General features: G+C 42.8%; 1 protein-coding gene across 3 annotated transcripts in view; it reads right to left on the reverse strand.

The window, feature by feature from the left end:
* Positions 1-14326, reverse strand: part of ARAP2 (ArfGAP with RhoGAP domain, ankyrin repeat and PH domain 2) — a 137522-nt gene that overhangs the window by 13480 nt on the left and 109716 nt on the right. For all 3 annotated transcript variants that reach the window (XM_081207576.1, XM_081207575.1, XM_081207574.1), the window contains 3 exons: positions 13243-13360; positions 9094-9222; positions 5944-6083 (listed from right to left, as the gene is read on the reverse strand). In XM_081207576.1, coding sequence (XP_081063702.1) covers positions 5944-6083; positions 9094-9222; positions 13243-13360 — 387 coding nt within the window. The remainder of the gene's footprint in view (positions 1-5943; positions 6084-9093; positions 9223-13242; positions 13361-14326) is intronic.

Here is a 14326-nt window from a genome sequence, read left to right on the forward strand (position 1 = left end):
ACACACACACACACACACAAACAAACATATACATATCGCCCATTATCAGCTTTTCTTCTGGCTATCCCTTCTTGCCATTTCATTACAGGCCAATTTATTCCAAATCGTTCTCCCTTTCAATTAGCATGTAAATGGAAAGCAGTCGTCTCTGGGGTGCATTTAAGACGTAATGCAGAAAACTGGTTAATTTTACTTATTTCACTATGCTGTTTGTGGAAAGTAACGACCAAAGATAAGGGTGGGGGAATACAAAAGGAAAGAAGCATAAACTCTTAAAATATGAAGAATACTACAGTCCTACCTCGGCTCCCGAATGCCTTGGGAGTCAAACGTTCTAGTTCCCAAACCACTGAAAACCAGAAGTGAGTGTTCCCATTTTTAAACATTCTCCAATTTGAGTGCCACACTTCTGTTTTGAGTGCCACACTTCCGTTTTGAGTGTTAGGCTGAGGTCTGTCTTTTTTTGCTATTTATTTTGCGTTTCTGTTTTTGTGGCTTTTTTTTGCTTCAGTGACTGTGTGGAACCCATTTTAGCTACTGATTGACTGATTGTGTGACTGCAGTACATTGTTGATTGCTTTCATTTTATAGATCATTGGTCTCCTTAGATAGTAAAATTCATGTTAAACTGCTGTTTTAGGGGTTGTTTTTAAAAGTCTGGAACGGATTAATCCATTTTGCATTACTTTCTATGGGAAAGCGTGCTTTGGTTTTGGAACACTTTGGTTTTGGAACAGACTTCCAGAACGGATTATGTTTGAGAACCAAGGTACCACTGTACTGGGAAAATACCGTTAGAAAAGGAGAAGAGACCTTCACTGACCTATTTCTAAGGATATGACAAGCTAAATCCCCACCATAAATCATTACACATCTCTCTTTTGGGGGATGGATCCACCAGGAATCCAGAAAAGCTGAACCCAGTTTCATGGGAGCCCCTCTACATCCTCTTAACTTCCTCAGGCTCAAGATGGCACACATGTACAGTAGCATCCCATGACTTCACCTGGAGTACTGTGTCCAGTTCTGGGCACCACAATTCAAGAAGGACACTGACAAACTGGAACGTGTCCAGAGGAGGGCAACCAAAATGGTCAAAGGCCTGGAAACGATGCCTTATGAGGAACGGTTAAGGGAGCTGGGCATGTTTAGCCTGGAGAAGAGGAGGTTAAGGGGTAATATGATAGCCATGTTCAAATATATAAAAGGATGTCACATAGAGGAGGGAGAAAGGTTGTTTTCTGCTGCTCCAGAGAAGCGGACACGGAGCAATGGATCCAAACTACAAGAAAGAAGATTCCACCTAAACATTAGGAAGAACTTCCTGACAGTAAGAGCTGTTTGACAGTGGAATTTGCTTCCAAGGAGTGTGGTGGAGTCTCCTACTTTGGAGGTCTTTAAGCAGAGGCTTGACAACCATATGTCAGGAGTGCTCTGATGGTGTTTCCTGCTTGGCAGGGGGTTGGACTCGATGGCCCTTGTGGTCTCTTCCAACTCTATGATTCTATGATTCTATGATTTCAGGCAAATTCAACTCACTGCTAAGCTCTCTCTTTTCCTTCGTATTTTGTGGCTAATGGGCCTTGCAATGTTTCAAAAATAATTTTTAATCCAATTCTGCCACAGTAATAAAAGCAGCCATTCACGCAAAAGAAATGTACTTATTAATCTAGGTATGCACAAGTGAATAAGTTTTTAAATGATAGCTTAGCAGTGTAATATAACATTTTCAGGCAATTGATTGGTAATATTGCACATAATGAAATAAACATATCTGTGCTGACATCATCTGATTTAGAGGACTTGCAGTGGTATGTTTGAAAAAAGGCATTAATTACAGGGTAAATAAAGAAGCATTAAAACAAAGAAAGGCAGAGGAAGGGAAAGGCAGCAGAAGGGGAAAGTTGGGGCAAAATTGGAAATGGGATAGGGATTTTTTTTGCTGGAGCATTTTAGACACGCTTCTCGTCAATTAATGGTATGTAATATACCATATTTTTCGCTCTATAGGATGCACTTTTTCCCCTCCAAAAATGAAGGGGAAATGTGTGTGCGTCCCATGGAGTGAATGCAGGCTTTCGCTGAAGCCTGGAGAGCGAGAGGGGTCAGTGCGCACCGCTCTCCAGGCTTCAGGAAGTTATCCGCAAGCCTTTGGAGCGCGGTGGGAGTTCCCGCCAGGCTCAGAAGGCTTGCAGATAGCAGCCTGCAGCCCGAAGCCCAGGGAGCACAGAGCTGTGCACCCCGGGCTTCAGGCAGCTATCCGCAAGCCTTCAGAGCCCGGTGGGAGTTCCCACTGGGCTCAGAAGGCTTGCGGATAGCAGCAAGCTCCAGGAGCAGAGGCGAGGTTGCGCGCAACCTCACCGCCACTCCTGGACCTGTTCTGGGGGCTGGGGTCAGGGGAAGCTCGGGTTTCCCCCACCCCAGCCCCGTGGCTAAAAACGAAGCCAAGACAGCTAACGGGATCTATCCCGCTCGCTGACTTGGCTTCTTTGCTCTTTGGGGCTGGGGGGGGAAAATAATTTTTCTTTCTTTATTCTCCCCCCCCCCTAAAATCCAGATGCACCTTATGGTCCGGTGCGACCTATAGAGCAAAAAATACGGTACTTGAAATTAAAAACTGCAGAATGACATCCACATTAGACTTCTTAGTGCAGAACCACAAAGAAGTTTGTAATAATAATAATAATAATAATAATAATAATAATAATAATAATAATAAATTTTATTTATATCCCACCCTCCCCAGCTGAAGCCGGGCTCAGGGCAGCTAACAACAATCAAACAATCAAATAATCCAACATTCTAAAAACATTTCATTATAAAAATTAATTAAAATCAAATTGATGGCAACCGTTAAGCAAAGTTCTGTGCAGATTGCCAGTGGAGGGAGTCAGGCTGTGCCCTGGCCAAAGGCTTGGCGGAACAGCTCTGTCTTGCAGGCCCTGCAGAAAGATGTCAGGTCCCGCAGGGCCCTAGTCTCTTGTGACAGAGCGTTCCACCAGATTGGAGCCGCAGCCGAGAAAGCCCTGGCTCTAGTTGAGGCCAGCCTAACCTCTCTGTGGCCTGGGACCTTCAAGATGTTTTTATTTGCAGACCGTAGGTTCCTCTGTGGGACATGCCAAGAGAGGCGGTCCCGTAGGTAGTGCCAAATAATTCTTTCTTGCAACGAATTTGGTAGTGACACCACACAAAAAAAGGTTGCCCAGGATTGAGATCGCTCACCTGTTCTATCAAGTTCAGAACAGACTACTCACTTATCCTGACATCACTACTATACAGCAGTAATGTTGATCAAGAGCACAGAATTATAAAGCAGACTCAACATAAGGACAATGGGGTAAGTTAAAGGAGAGGTGGGGTAGTTAGAGACAAGTTCTTTGCAACGTTTTGTCCTGAAAATAAATGATTCAGACATTATATCAAGGGAATATTTTATGCTTCTATTTTTTTTTTAATGTTTCCATTCTTTTATAACAAATAATATGCCTTTCTGCTTTTCTTTTTCTTATGTACACATCACCATGAGAAGTGAAATGTTAAGGGAAAAGTTATGAACGGGAGCAATTTAATGGTATGAAATGCAAAGTTTAAGGCAACTTATTAAATCAACCCAGTGATAAACACTTGCCAAGTGCTAATTAAGACTTCAGTCATGCCCAGTTACATGTGCACAAGTTTTAAAGGTGCCAATTTGTACTCACAAATGTGCCAATTTTAGATAGTAGCCCTAAATAATTAGACATCTTTTTTAAAACACAGCAGCCGTGCCAATTAAAGGACAGTTTAAGGTTTTTAGGAAAAAAAATATCTATGCTTAATACCATCATAATATTAACACATACTTTACTGGTCAGCTAAAAAGAAAAAAAAGTTCCATTTTTCCTTAGGAAACACAGAAGCTGAGAAAGGAATTTCACTTTCTCCCTTAACATTTTATGAAAGGACCATAAATCAAGATGTTCTGATGAAACATTGCTAACCAATTAATTAAAACGCTTGAGAAAGCCAAGATAATACTAATAGTATAATTCTATACATATCTACTAAGAAGTGGGCCCTTTTGAGTTCAATGGCACTTACTCTCAAGTAGGTATGTTTAGGATTTCAGCCGCAAATATGTTAATCATCCTCTTGAATAATGGAATGTATAAGGATAAAAAAATGTGATTAGCTAGTAAAAGGAGGCCACAGACCATGTTTAAATACTTTGGAGTCTGCCTTGCCAAGTCAACAGAGCATCCTTAATGCACTCTGGTTTGGAGACCAAGCCTAACCTCTAATTTCAGCTCTTGTTTCAACATTAACTATGGGAACCCTGGATTGGTGAGCACCCCATTCCAGGTTCTGACTCATAATTTATGGGAGCCGGTGTTCAATTCACACAATGGAACAGTTGTCCATTGAGGCAACATGTGGTGTTAACTGAAGCCACATTAACAGCCAAAAAACATGGTGACCATGTTCACATCTCCTTTTCTGAGAAGGAAGACACAGGCCTGGTTTACCGTATTTTTTGCTCTATAGGTAAAGGTAAAGGTACCCCTGCCCATACGGGCCAGTCGTGTCCGACTCTAGGGTTGTGCGCCCATCACACTTAAGAGGCCGGGGGCCAGCGCTGTCCAGAGACACTTCCGGGTCACGTGGCCAGCGTGACGAAGCTGCTCTGGCGAGCCGGCACCAGCTCACCAAATGGAAATGCCATTTATCTTCCCGCTAGAAAGCAGTACCTATTTATCTACTTGCACTTTTTTTAAGGGTAGCTTTCGAACTGCTAGGTGGGCAGGAGCTGGGACCGAAGACAAGCGCTCACCCCGTCGTGGGGATTCGAACCGTCGACCATGAGATCGGCAAGCCCTAGGCGCTGAGGTTTTACCCACAGCGCCACCCGCGTCCCTTTTTGCTCTATAAGACTCACTTTTTCCCTCCTAAAAAGTAAGGGGAAATGTATGTGCATCTTATGGAGCGAATGTAGGCTGAGCAGCTATCCCAGAAGCCAGAACAGCAAGAGGGATTGCTGCTTTCACTGCGCAGCGATCCCTCTTGCTGTTCTGGATTCTGAGATTCAGAATATATATTTTTCTTGTTTTCCTCCTGCAAAAACTAGGTGTGTCTTGTGGTCTGGTGCATCTTATAGAGCGAAAAATACGGTATGTTAGACAGTTGGAAGCTTGTCCAAACCAAGCACCCATCACAATCGGCGTATGTCTGGTTCCGCCATGGCTTCTGCTTGGCCCTGAAAGGTACCAGTCTTAAGTCCATTAAATGGCATGAACAATGTGTGGATATGAAAGGTAACGTACTTGTGCTTCCCTTTTGGATTTCAAGATTCCCTATCACAAAAACATCCCACCTTCAAAGAAGAGCAGATCACTAAAGAAAATTTGTCCTTAGAGCCTGTTATTTTACAGCCTTGAACTTCCCCCCTCCTACATTATCCAAAGCACTCTTTCCCAATCTTGACGTTCCTCCTGCTATCATTTTTCCTCTTCACCATCACAATTTACTCAGATTAGGTCCTCTCCCCTGTCTCATGCTTTCGCTTGGACAGACTCACTGATGGTGAGAATACAGAGAGAAGGGAACAAAATAATTTTTCCTTGCCATATGATTCTTTTTTTAAACAGACTACCCAAGCTCCACAAATCAGTGAGGTGCCTATTAAAAGTGTTGGCAACACATTCGACATTCACTCAAGTGTGTTTGAATTAAATGTTACATTAATCTTCACTCTTGTGCAAAGCAGAATAAATTCCTTTTGAAACTCTGACTTTTTTGTTGTTGTTATACTGTATTGTACTGGCAAAACCCAGAATGTTTTCCAACTTTTCACGTCGGCAAGTAGAACAAAAAGCGTCTAATGTCAGTTGTCAAACCCAACGTGAAAAGAAGGATTTTCAGCATAATTGCTCGTGATTTAAAAGGACTCAGTGCAGGCATTTATACCTTCATATCCTTGTAAAGGAAAAGATTTCCTTCCCGCAAAACAAAATAACGCTCCTGAAACTTATTTCCAGACAGTAATTTGGAGGGTTCCTCTTTGTATTTCAGATAGCTGGCTTTTACAGTGCCTTCTGCCTTCTTTTCTGTCAAGATGATAAAAAGAGCACAGTATTTTATTTTATTTTTTAAATAAACACTCTGCAGAGTACCGAATTTCATAAATCCTTAACATTAATCTCCACAAACAGAATACAGAAAAAAATAAAGATCCTTTGACTGCCTCAATTTATTTTAAACACGGTTGCCCTTGGCAGACAGAAGGCTTATGCACAGTTTGATTACTTTAACTATGGTTACGTATTACACCCTGAATACCGGATTTAAAGTATTGGCCAACAAATCAGGATGCGAAACCCATTTTCATTCAGCCAGAGTTAACTGTTCTGCCTGGATCAACCGAACAAAGGTGAAGATAATTTCCTCTTCAGAACATGAAATGAGAAGCAGGTGTCTTCTTATACCTTACATAACTTTTAAAGGAAACTGACGCATTCATTTTTCAAACAAAAGGCATGGATTAGTTTGACAAGTTAAACCATGGTTTTCCTGGATGCTTGGAATCTTAACCAGGGTAAGGCAACAAATGGTCATCAGCAGGGTTAAGGTAAAGGGACCTCTGACCATTAGGTCCAGTCATGACCGACTCTGGGATTGCGGCGCTCATCTCGCTTTATTGGCCGAGAGAGCTGGCGTACAGCTTCCGGGTCATGTGGCCAGAATGACTAAGCTGCTTCTGGTGAACCAGAGCAGCGCACGGAAACGCCGTTTACCTTCCCGCCGGAGCGGTACCTATTTATCTACTTGCACTTTGACGTGCTTTCGAACTGCTAGGTTGGCAGGAGCAGGGACTGAGCAACGGGAGCTCACCCCAGTTGCGGGGATTCGAACCGCTGACCTTTTGATCGGCAAGTCCTAGGCTCTGTGGTTTAACCCACAGCACCACCCACTACAGATAATGACCAATATCTGAACACATCAGACCACTTTGCAATAGAAGGTCTAAAGGGAGGAGGCCTTTACAATGACGTCTATGGAAAATGGGAGGGGTGTTGGAAGGTTTGGCAAGATCCAGGGGGTGGACCATTTGGTGAGGACAGTTGCACTGTTCCCACCCGGTATTCCCAGCGATTGGGAATTCTCGGTAGTGGGCCTTCTGGGTAATGGCACCCACCCTATGGAACGCCCTTCCATCAGATGTCAGGGAAATAAAAAACTGTCTGACTTTTAGAAGACATCTGAAGGCAACCCTGTTTAGGGATGTTTTTAATGTTTGATGTTTTTAATATTCTGTTGGGAGCCGCCCGGAGTGGCTGGGGAAACCCAGACAGATGGGCGGAGTATAAATACATCATCATCATTATCATTCAGAAGAATGGTGAAGGTAGAACTTAACCAGCAGAGTTAGCAGCCATTAATAGCCTTGCCCTCCATGAATGTGTCTAATTCTCTTTTTAAACCTTCCAACATTTCATTTTTGAAGTTTCCAAACCTCTCGTTTTCATCAGCCCCTGACTGAAGGAATATAAATATGTCTATGTTAGATGGGAACCAGAATGAATTGGAGGAGGGGGGGAATGTGTTGAATGAGAAGGGTGAACTGACCTTCAAGGGTACACCCCCACCGAGTTCAGTCCTCCACTTCTTTGAGATTGGGAGTAGCCTCCCTTTCTGGACATTGCTATGGATTATAACCAGTTGCTGTATTTGGAGTTGGGGAGAAAATTTTCCCCTCAAGTAAATTGACCAAACTGCCTCATGACAACTGTCACAGCTTTGGAGGGTAAGGCATTGGGTGACACCTTAGTCATGTTTCGAGGGGAAGCTGTAAGCTTCTGCCTGCACCTCCAAGGAAACGGGGTCTTCTGTTAAAGAGATCTTGGAGGAGCTGCTACAGTCTGAATGACCAGACAGGGGCTAGGGCCACAACTTTCTTCCAAAAGGTCAACCAAGTATGGTAGCACCTATTTGATGTACAGTGGTACCTCGGGTTACATACGCTTCAGGTTACAGACTCTGCTAACCCAGAAATAGTGCTTCAGGATGAGAACAGAAATCGTGCTCCGGCGGCGTAGCAGCAGCAGGAGGCCCCATTAGCTAAAGTGGTGCTTCAGGTTAAGAACAGTTTCAGGTTAAGAAAGGACCTCCGGAATGAATTAAGTACTTAACTGTACAGTCGTACCTTAGAAGTCGAACGGAATCCGTTCCGGATGTCCGTTCAACTTCCAAAACGTTTGAAAACCAAATCATGGATTCTGATTGGCTGCAGGAAGCTCTTGCAGCCAGTCGGAAGCCACGGAAGCCCCGTCAGATGTTCGGGTTCCAAAAGAATGTTCGCAAACCAGAACAATCACTTCCAGGTTTGTGGCGTTTGGGAGCCAAAACATCCAAGTTCCAGGGCATTCAGGATCCAAGGTACTGTATGTCAAAGGACATCCTCATCGTTGGTTCAACCTCTGGGCAGGCTGGTTTATATAAGTTACACCCAGGGCTTCTTTCTCAGGGGGAACTCACCAGAAGTCAGTTCCGGCACCTCTCAGGTGGGTAACATTGCCATTTTAAGTGAATGAGGGAGGTGTTCATCGGTAGTTCCAGCACCTCTCTTTCTAGAAAAACAGCACTGGTTATTTCCAATGCCTAAGCCAAAACTCCTTATATCCGCAATCAATAAAGCTGTCGCCTAATTTGAACCAAAGGATTGTTGCCAATAGCAGCCACTCAATTGCACTGCATAGAGTGGGGTGGCAGGATCACATCGTCTGGGCATGCAGTTCCCTTGGTTTATTTTATTCCAATAACATTTGGCTCCTTCCAAGACTGAGACTTATTTTCTTGCTGCCTATGATAGCAAGATAAGGGGCTGCTCTCTATTTTTCAAAAGAAACCTTCCGTAAACACACTGCACTTAATCTATCAGTCTTGGGAAATTATAGGGCAAGGTGATGGCTGCACTCCAATGGCCCCATACGACACTTATCTCACAGAAACCTCTTTGAAATTTGAAAGCTCAGCCAAGATTAACATATGAAAGTCTTTGTTGGGAAGTGACATGGAACATGACATTCTTTTTTTAAAATGAGTTTCTCTCATACATACCGTTGTATAGCTTCATTGTGTCTCCTGTCAGAAACTTCTTTACGACAAGATATGCACTGCTGGGGTTAGGCAAAGAACTCCAATGGAGAATTTGCTCTAGAACATTCTCAGTATAATGCAAAGGTCGTTCTGGGAGGGGAGAGGGACAGAAAAAAGCTGTAACTAAATAAGATTAAATTCTTACTTTCCATTTACCATAGCTTCCGTTGTGGATCTTGCTATATCACGGAAGTCAAATTACGTATTCTGGCCAGCACAACTATGTCAACACAACTCTTACATCTGTCTATACATTGCATCTGAGCTATTTGTACATAAAATATACAGTCCTCTTCTCTGTTTAAATCAGGGGTCAGCAAGGTCTATCTTGCGTGGGCCGGATCGGTCCCGTGGAGATTCAGCATGAAGTACATTCACTCCTGTCTTCATAGATTACGTAGACCAGCTGTGATAGAGAGAATCACACAGCTACAATGTTGACTTAATAGAGGAAGGGGCATAGGAACTGTATTCTAAAAATCAGGTGTTGACATAAGGGTTGCAGAAATTCTGGCAAATCCTAATTTGACAGCACTTTATCATTAGCTAGAACTTAGCGCTTTAAGCCTGAATACCAATGGAGGACTATTGTGCAACACAGGCCACAAAATAAGGGGGCCATAATATAGCAATAATGTCTCCTTTGCTACTTGCTCCCCCTCCTAGAAATCACTTTTAGTTCTTAAATGTGAGGGCACTTATGTGTGCAGCTGCTCATGCAATCGAGGACCAAACCTGAAGGTGGGATCCTGTTCTATATGCAAAGCCTACCTGAGTAATTAAGAGGCCTTATAAGAATCAAGTGTTGAGCCTACACAGACTCCTCTCTTCAGGCCTTCTCTCTGTGTGCAGAGAAGGACAGCGGATGACTCACTCGCTGGATCATCACCTTGTCATGGTGAGAGGCCTTGCGCATTCCTATGACCCTTGTGAGCAAAGCCGCCAGGAGTCTCGTACTCCCAGCAGGGTCACCCAAGGTGGTAAGGTCAAAGGGGAAGAACTAGACAAACAATGATCCAAGAAGTCCTCAACGGCAGAAGAGGCGGAGGATAATAAGTGCTATGTTGCAATGGCTGTGAAGGCGGATGAAGGCTGCAGCAGATAATAATCTACCCGTCATCGTGATACTCATGCCTTACTGTGAAGACTGTGTGTTGGTCAGTGTGCACTGATCTCCACACATAAAACAAATTCATGCACAGGTGTCTTTGCCTTTACCAAAAGTGTCATGGGCTTTGAAGGCACACAAACTCAGGAGAAACGTGCTAAGAGGAAGGCACGCTTGGCAAACCCTCACCATTTCCAACTCCCACCCAGAAACCTATGTCCTCACTGTGGAAGGACATATGGATCCAGAATTGGCCTCCACAGTCACCTACGGACGCACTGTTAAAACCGTGTTCATGGAAGACAATCTTACTTGGCTACGAGTGATTGCCAAAGAAGAAGACGACAGCGGATGAGGAGGAGAAGCAGGGGTGCCATCTCCTTTTGGCGCCCCCAATAACATTGGGGCCCCTCCCAATGTTCAAAAGTAGCAGAGAAGACCAAGCATGGAGCTGAGCACGGCACAGCGTCAGTGGCTGGCTCCTTCTCCTCCTTCTCCTCCTGCCACAGAGGGATAGGAGCAGCCCCTGGTGGGTGGCAACAGCAGCAGTAGGAGCCATGGCCATTAAAGTCATGGTGCCACCACATTCAGCTCCACCTCAAGCTCCTCTGACGTCATGACGTCTCATGTGCAACATCACGTGCTGCATGACATCATCGCCCGTCCCACCCCAGCAATTCTTCGGAAGCCAGCACGAGGAGGAGTCAGTGGACACAGTCAGGGAATTGTGTGAGCTAAAACACCCCAATAGGCCTTGTGACAATGGCTTGGTTCAAGTGTCATGCTAAGCCAAGCCATGGCTTGGCATAAATATGGAAAGAGATTGCAACCGCTCTCTGGTCATTCTGCTGCTACCGTGAGCTACACCATGGTTTGGTTTAATATGGTGTCTGACCCTGGGCAAATCACAACAAATCAGACAAATCACGAACTGCAAACCATAGGACAAATCCTGGTTACAGTCGTACCTTGGTTGTCGAACGCCTTGGTACTCGTCCATTTTGGTTCCCGAAAGCCGCAAACCCAGAAGTGAGTGTTCCGGTTTGCAAATGTTCTTTGGAAGCCAAATGTCTGATGTGGTTTCCCCAGCTTCCGAATGAGTGCAGGAAGCTCCTGAAGCCAAACGGAAGCTGTGTCTTGGTTTTCAAATGTTTTCAGAAGTCGTACTGACTTCCAGAATGGATTCCGTTCGACAACCAAGGTACGGCTGTATTTGGAGAGAGCCAAGCCACGAGTCCAGGTTGGGACAAACATGGTAAGCCAAGTCATGCCTTAACTCAGCACAGAGCTCCAACCAGGAAGGAGCAAAGCAGTTGTGATTTTCTTTCCATGAGCCCACACACTGTGCTAAACCATGGTCTGGATTACCATGAAATGTGAACCAGGCTACATCCCAGTTTTGAGCTGGGATGCCACCAAACATGGCAATTCTCCAGTGAGTTCTTCAGTGTTTACAGGTCTTTACAACATGAAACACACACTCCCTTGTTGGCAGGGCAGAAAACTGATTATAGAATGAATTGTTGCATGTTTACACAGTAAAAGCTTCTGAAAAATTATAGCAGTTTTTGGAGGGGGGGTATTGCCTTAGGAGGAGTAAAAAAAAAAAAAGATAAATAAAGGGTTTTGTTTAACCCTTACAGCAGCTGTCTTCCAAAACCAGTTAAACTTAATGACAATTAACTCTCACACAAATATAACATCTTATCTTCAGTTCCACCTTAAAGCAGAAGCTTCAGTAGAAAAAAGCAGTAAAACAAGACACATCGACTAAGAATGTGTGTGCTCCCAGAGCAAACACCTACTGCTTTATTTATAGTTGCGTTGAAGACCATCTGTCATAATGGATTATATGGTACATAAATCATCCTATTGAAATGCATTAGTTATTTTACTGGCAACACACCTCATTTGCAAACTATCCATCATATAGAAATTACTGCAGAAAAAAAATAAAAATAAATTATATACTAGAGATCCCATTTTTACAGCAATCCCTCTGTATAAGACCAGATAATTTTGCCAATTATTTCTGCTGGTATATATGTAAATAATTCAGTTTATCTTTAATATTTCAGTTCCAATATTTCAGACATCTAAGCTGTCAAACTTACATATACCATTATTTTGCTCCCAAGGTCATTATGTGTCTTCCAGTAAACAGCAAGAGAGCTATTTGTTCCAATCCAACAATAAATATCAGACGGAAATTGCTTTCTTGAAAATGTAAGGTTTTAATATACTTCTCTTCTCAGAATTTGGTTTCAGCCAGTTAAACAAATTCTAATTTGAACTGAGATTCTTTTCTTTTTCCTGTTTTTAATATTTAACTCCCCACAGAGCTGAATTGCACCTGAAGGTCGTTATGCTTGTGAGATGCCTCAAGGTGATATCACTTCAGAATGCAGATACAGAGGTACCTCGGGTTACATACGCTTCAGGTTGCATATGCTTCAGGTTACAGACTCCGCTAACCCAGAAATATTACCTCAGGTTAAGAACTTTGCTTCAGGATGAGATCAGAAATTGTGCTCCGGCGGCGCGACAGCAGCGGGAGGCCCCATTAGCTAAAGCGGTGCTTCAGGTTAAGAACAGTTTCAGGTTAAGAACAGACCTCCGGAACAAATTAAGTACTTAGCCCAAGGTACCACTGTAGAGGAATGCTAAGGTCCAAGATTAAATGTATACAGTGGGGTTTTTCTGGACCTCAGCATTCCTCTATCTGCATTCTGAAGTGATACCCTTAAGTACCCCCTGAAAAAAAGCACTGCATGTATATCACAGAAGTCATAAAGAAGTCAAGATGATATGGCCAAGGTAGCCCTCAGCACTGTGCAACCTTAATACAGCTCTGGGCAATCCAATTAGATTTAACTTTTGCATTTATTCCAAAAAAATAATGTTCAAAACAAACTACCACAGCCTTTTATACAATGAAAACATCACAGAATGAATAAATACAGATATACAAAGACAACACCAAAAAAAGGGAAGTCACAAACCTAGCTCTCCACTTTCAATCACTTCAAATGTAGCCCACATATCATCTTTATGGGGTGTGATGTTTTTTATTCCCAATATGTCATTTGTCAATTCTTCTGCTTCCATTATTGGCGATACCTGCATGGAAGACCACAAATAGTCCTGAAATCATTAAAATGGGCCCTAAGACCGTAAATTGTGCTGGAGGTTTATGCTCTGTCACAGGACATAGACCTGCCCAACTTCTACAGCAAGGGCAACTGCAAAACAATGTTGATACATTTATCAATTTTTTTAGCCTATTCATCATTAACTGGGTAACAAAATATTGAAAATATTGAAAAGGACTCATATTGTTTTAGAAAAACAGAGAGGTGGTCCTGATAGCATTCTTACCATAGCATTCTTACTTAATTAACCATTTCTCAAAGTCTAGAAGAAAAACTCTATCATAGGATTTCTGCTCATTTACTGCTTATTTCTCCAGGCTTTTAAAAGCAATTTCCCTCCTTTGTTCTATATGCTTAAATAATAATGGAAAGCAACAATATTTCATTTGCTATAAATAAATGGTTGAATTTTTGTTTTTTTTAAAAAATCCTGGTTGTATGGCTTGGGGAAATGACGTTTGGTTCACCATATTAGAACAAACTGGTATGCTTTTGCTATGTGTGTACATCCACACATAGAGCACACTAAAGTCAGAAAGGAATAAATTTATTTTGCTTTCCAAAAGAGTAACTGTATTATTATTATTATTATTATTATTATTATTATTATTATTATTATTATTATTATTAAAACACCTCTGTGTTGGGGTTTGAGAGCAACACCAACAAACCCATGGGTCTTGCTTCTGAGTAGATATTAGTAGGCTTGGTCATTTTAATTTGACGGTAGCCATGGCGAAAACTGAAGAACGTCAGTCTTTAATCCAGATTAGTCAATCCTGAACAGTTTTCTCTCTGCTCATCATTGGGTCTCACCTGTGCCACACACACACACACACACACACACACACACACACACACCCAACAGATTACCCATAGGTAAAGCAGTCCTTGGTTTAAAAAAAGGGTGCCACCCTGGGTTGAAAGAGTATAG

This window comes from Podarcis bocagei, assembly GCF_964188305.1.
Source record: "Podarcis bocagei genome assembly, chromosome: 9".
Lineage (NCBI taxonomy): Eukaryota > Metazoa > Chordata > Lepidosauria > Squamata > Lacertidae > Podarcis > Podarcis bocagei.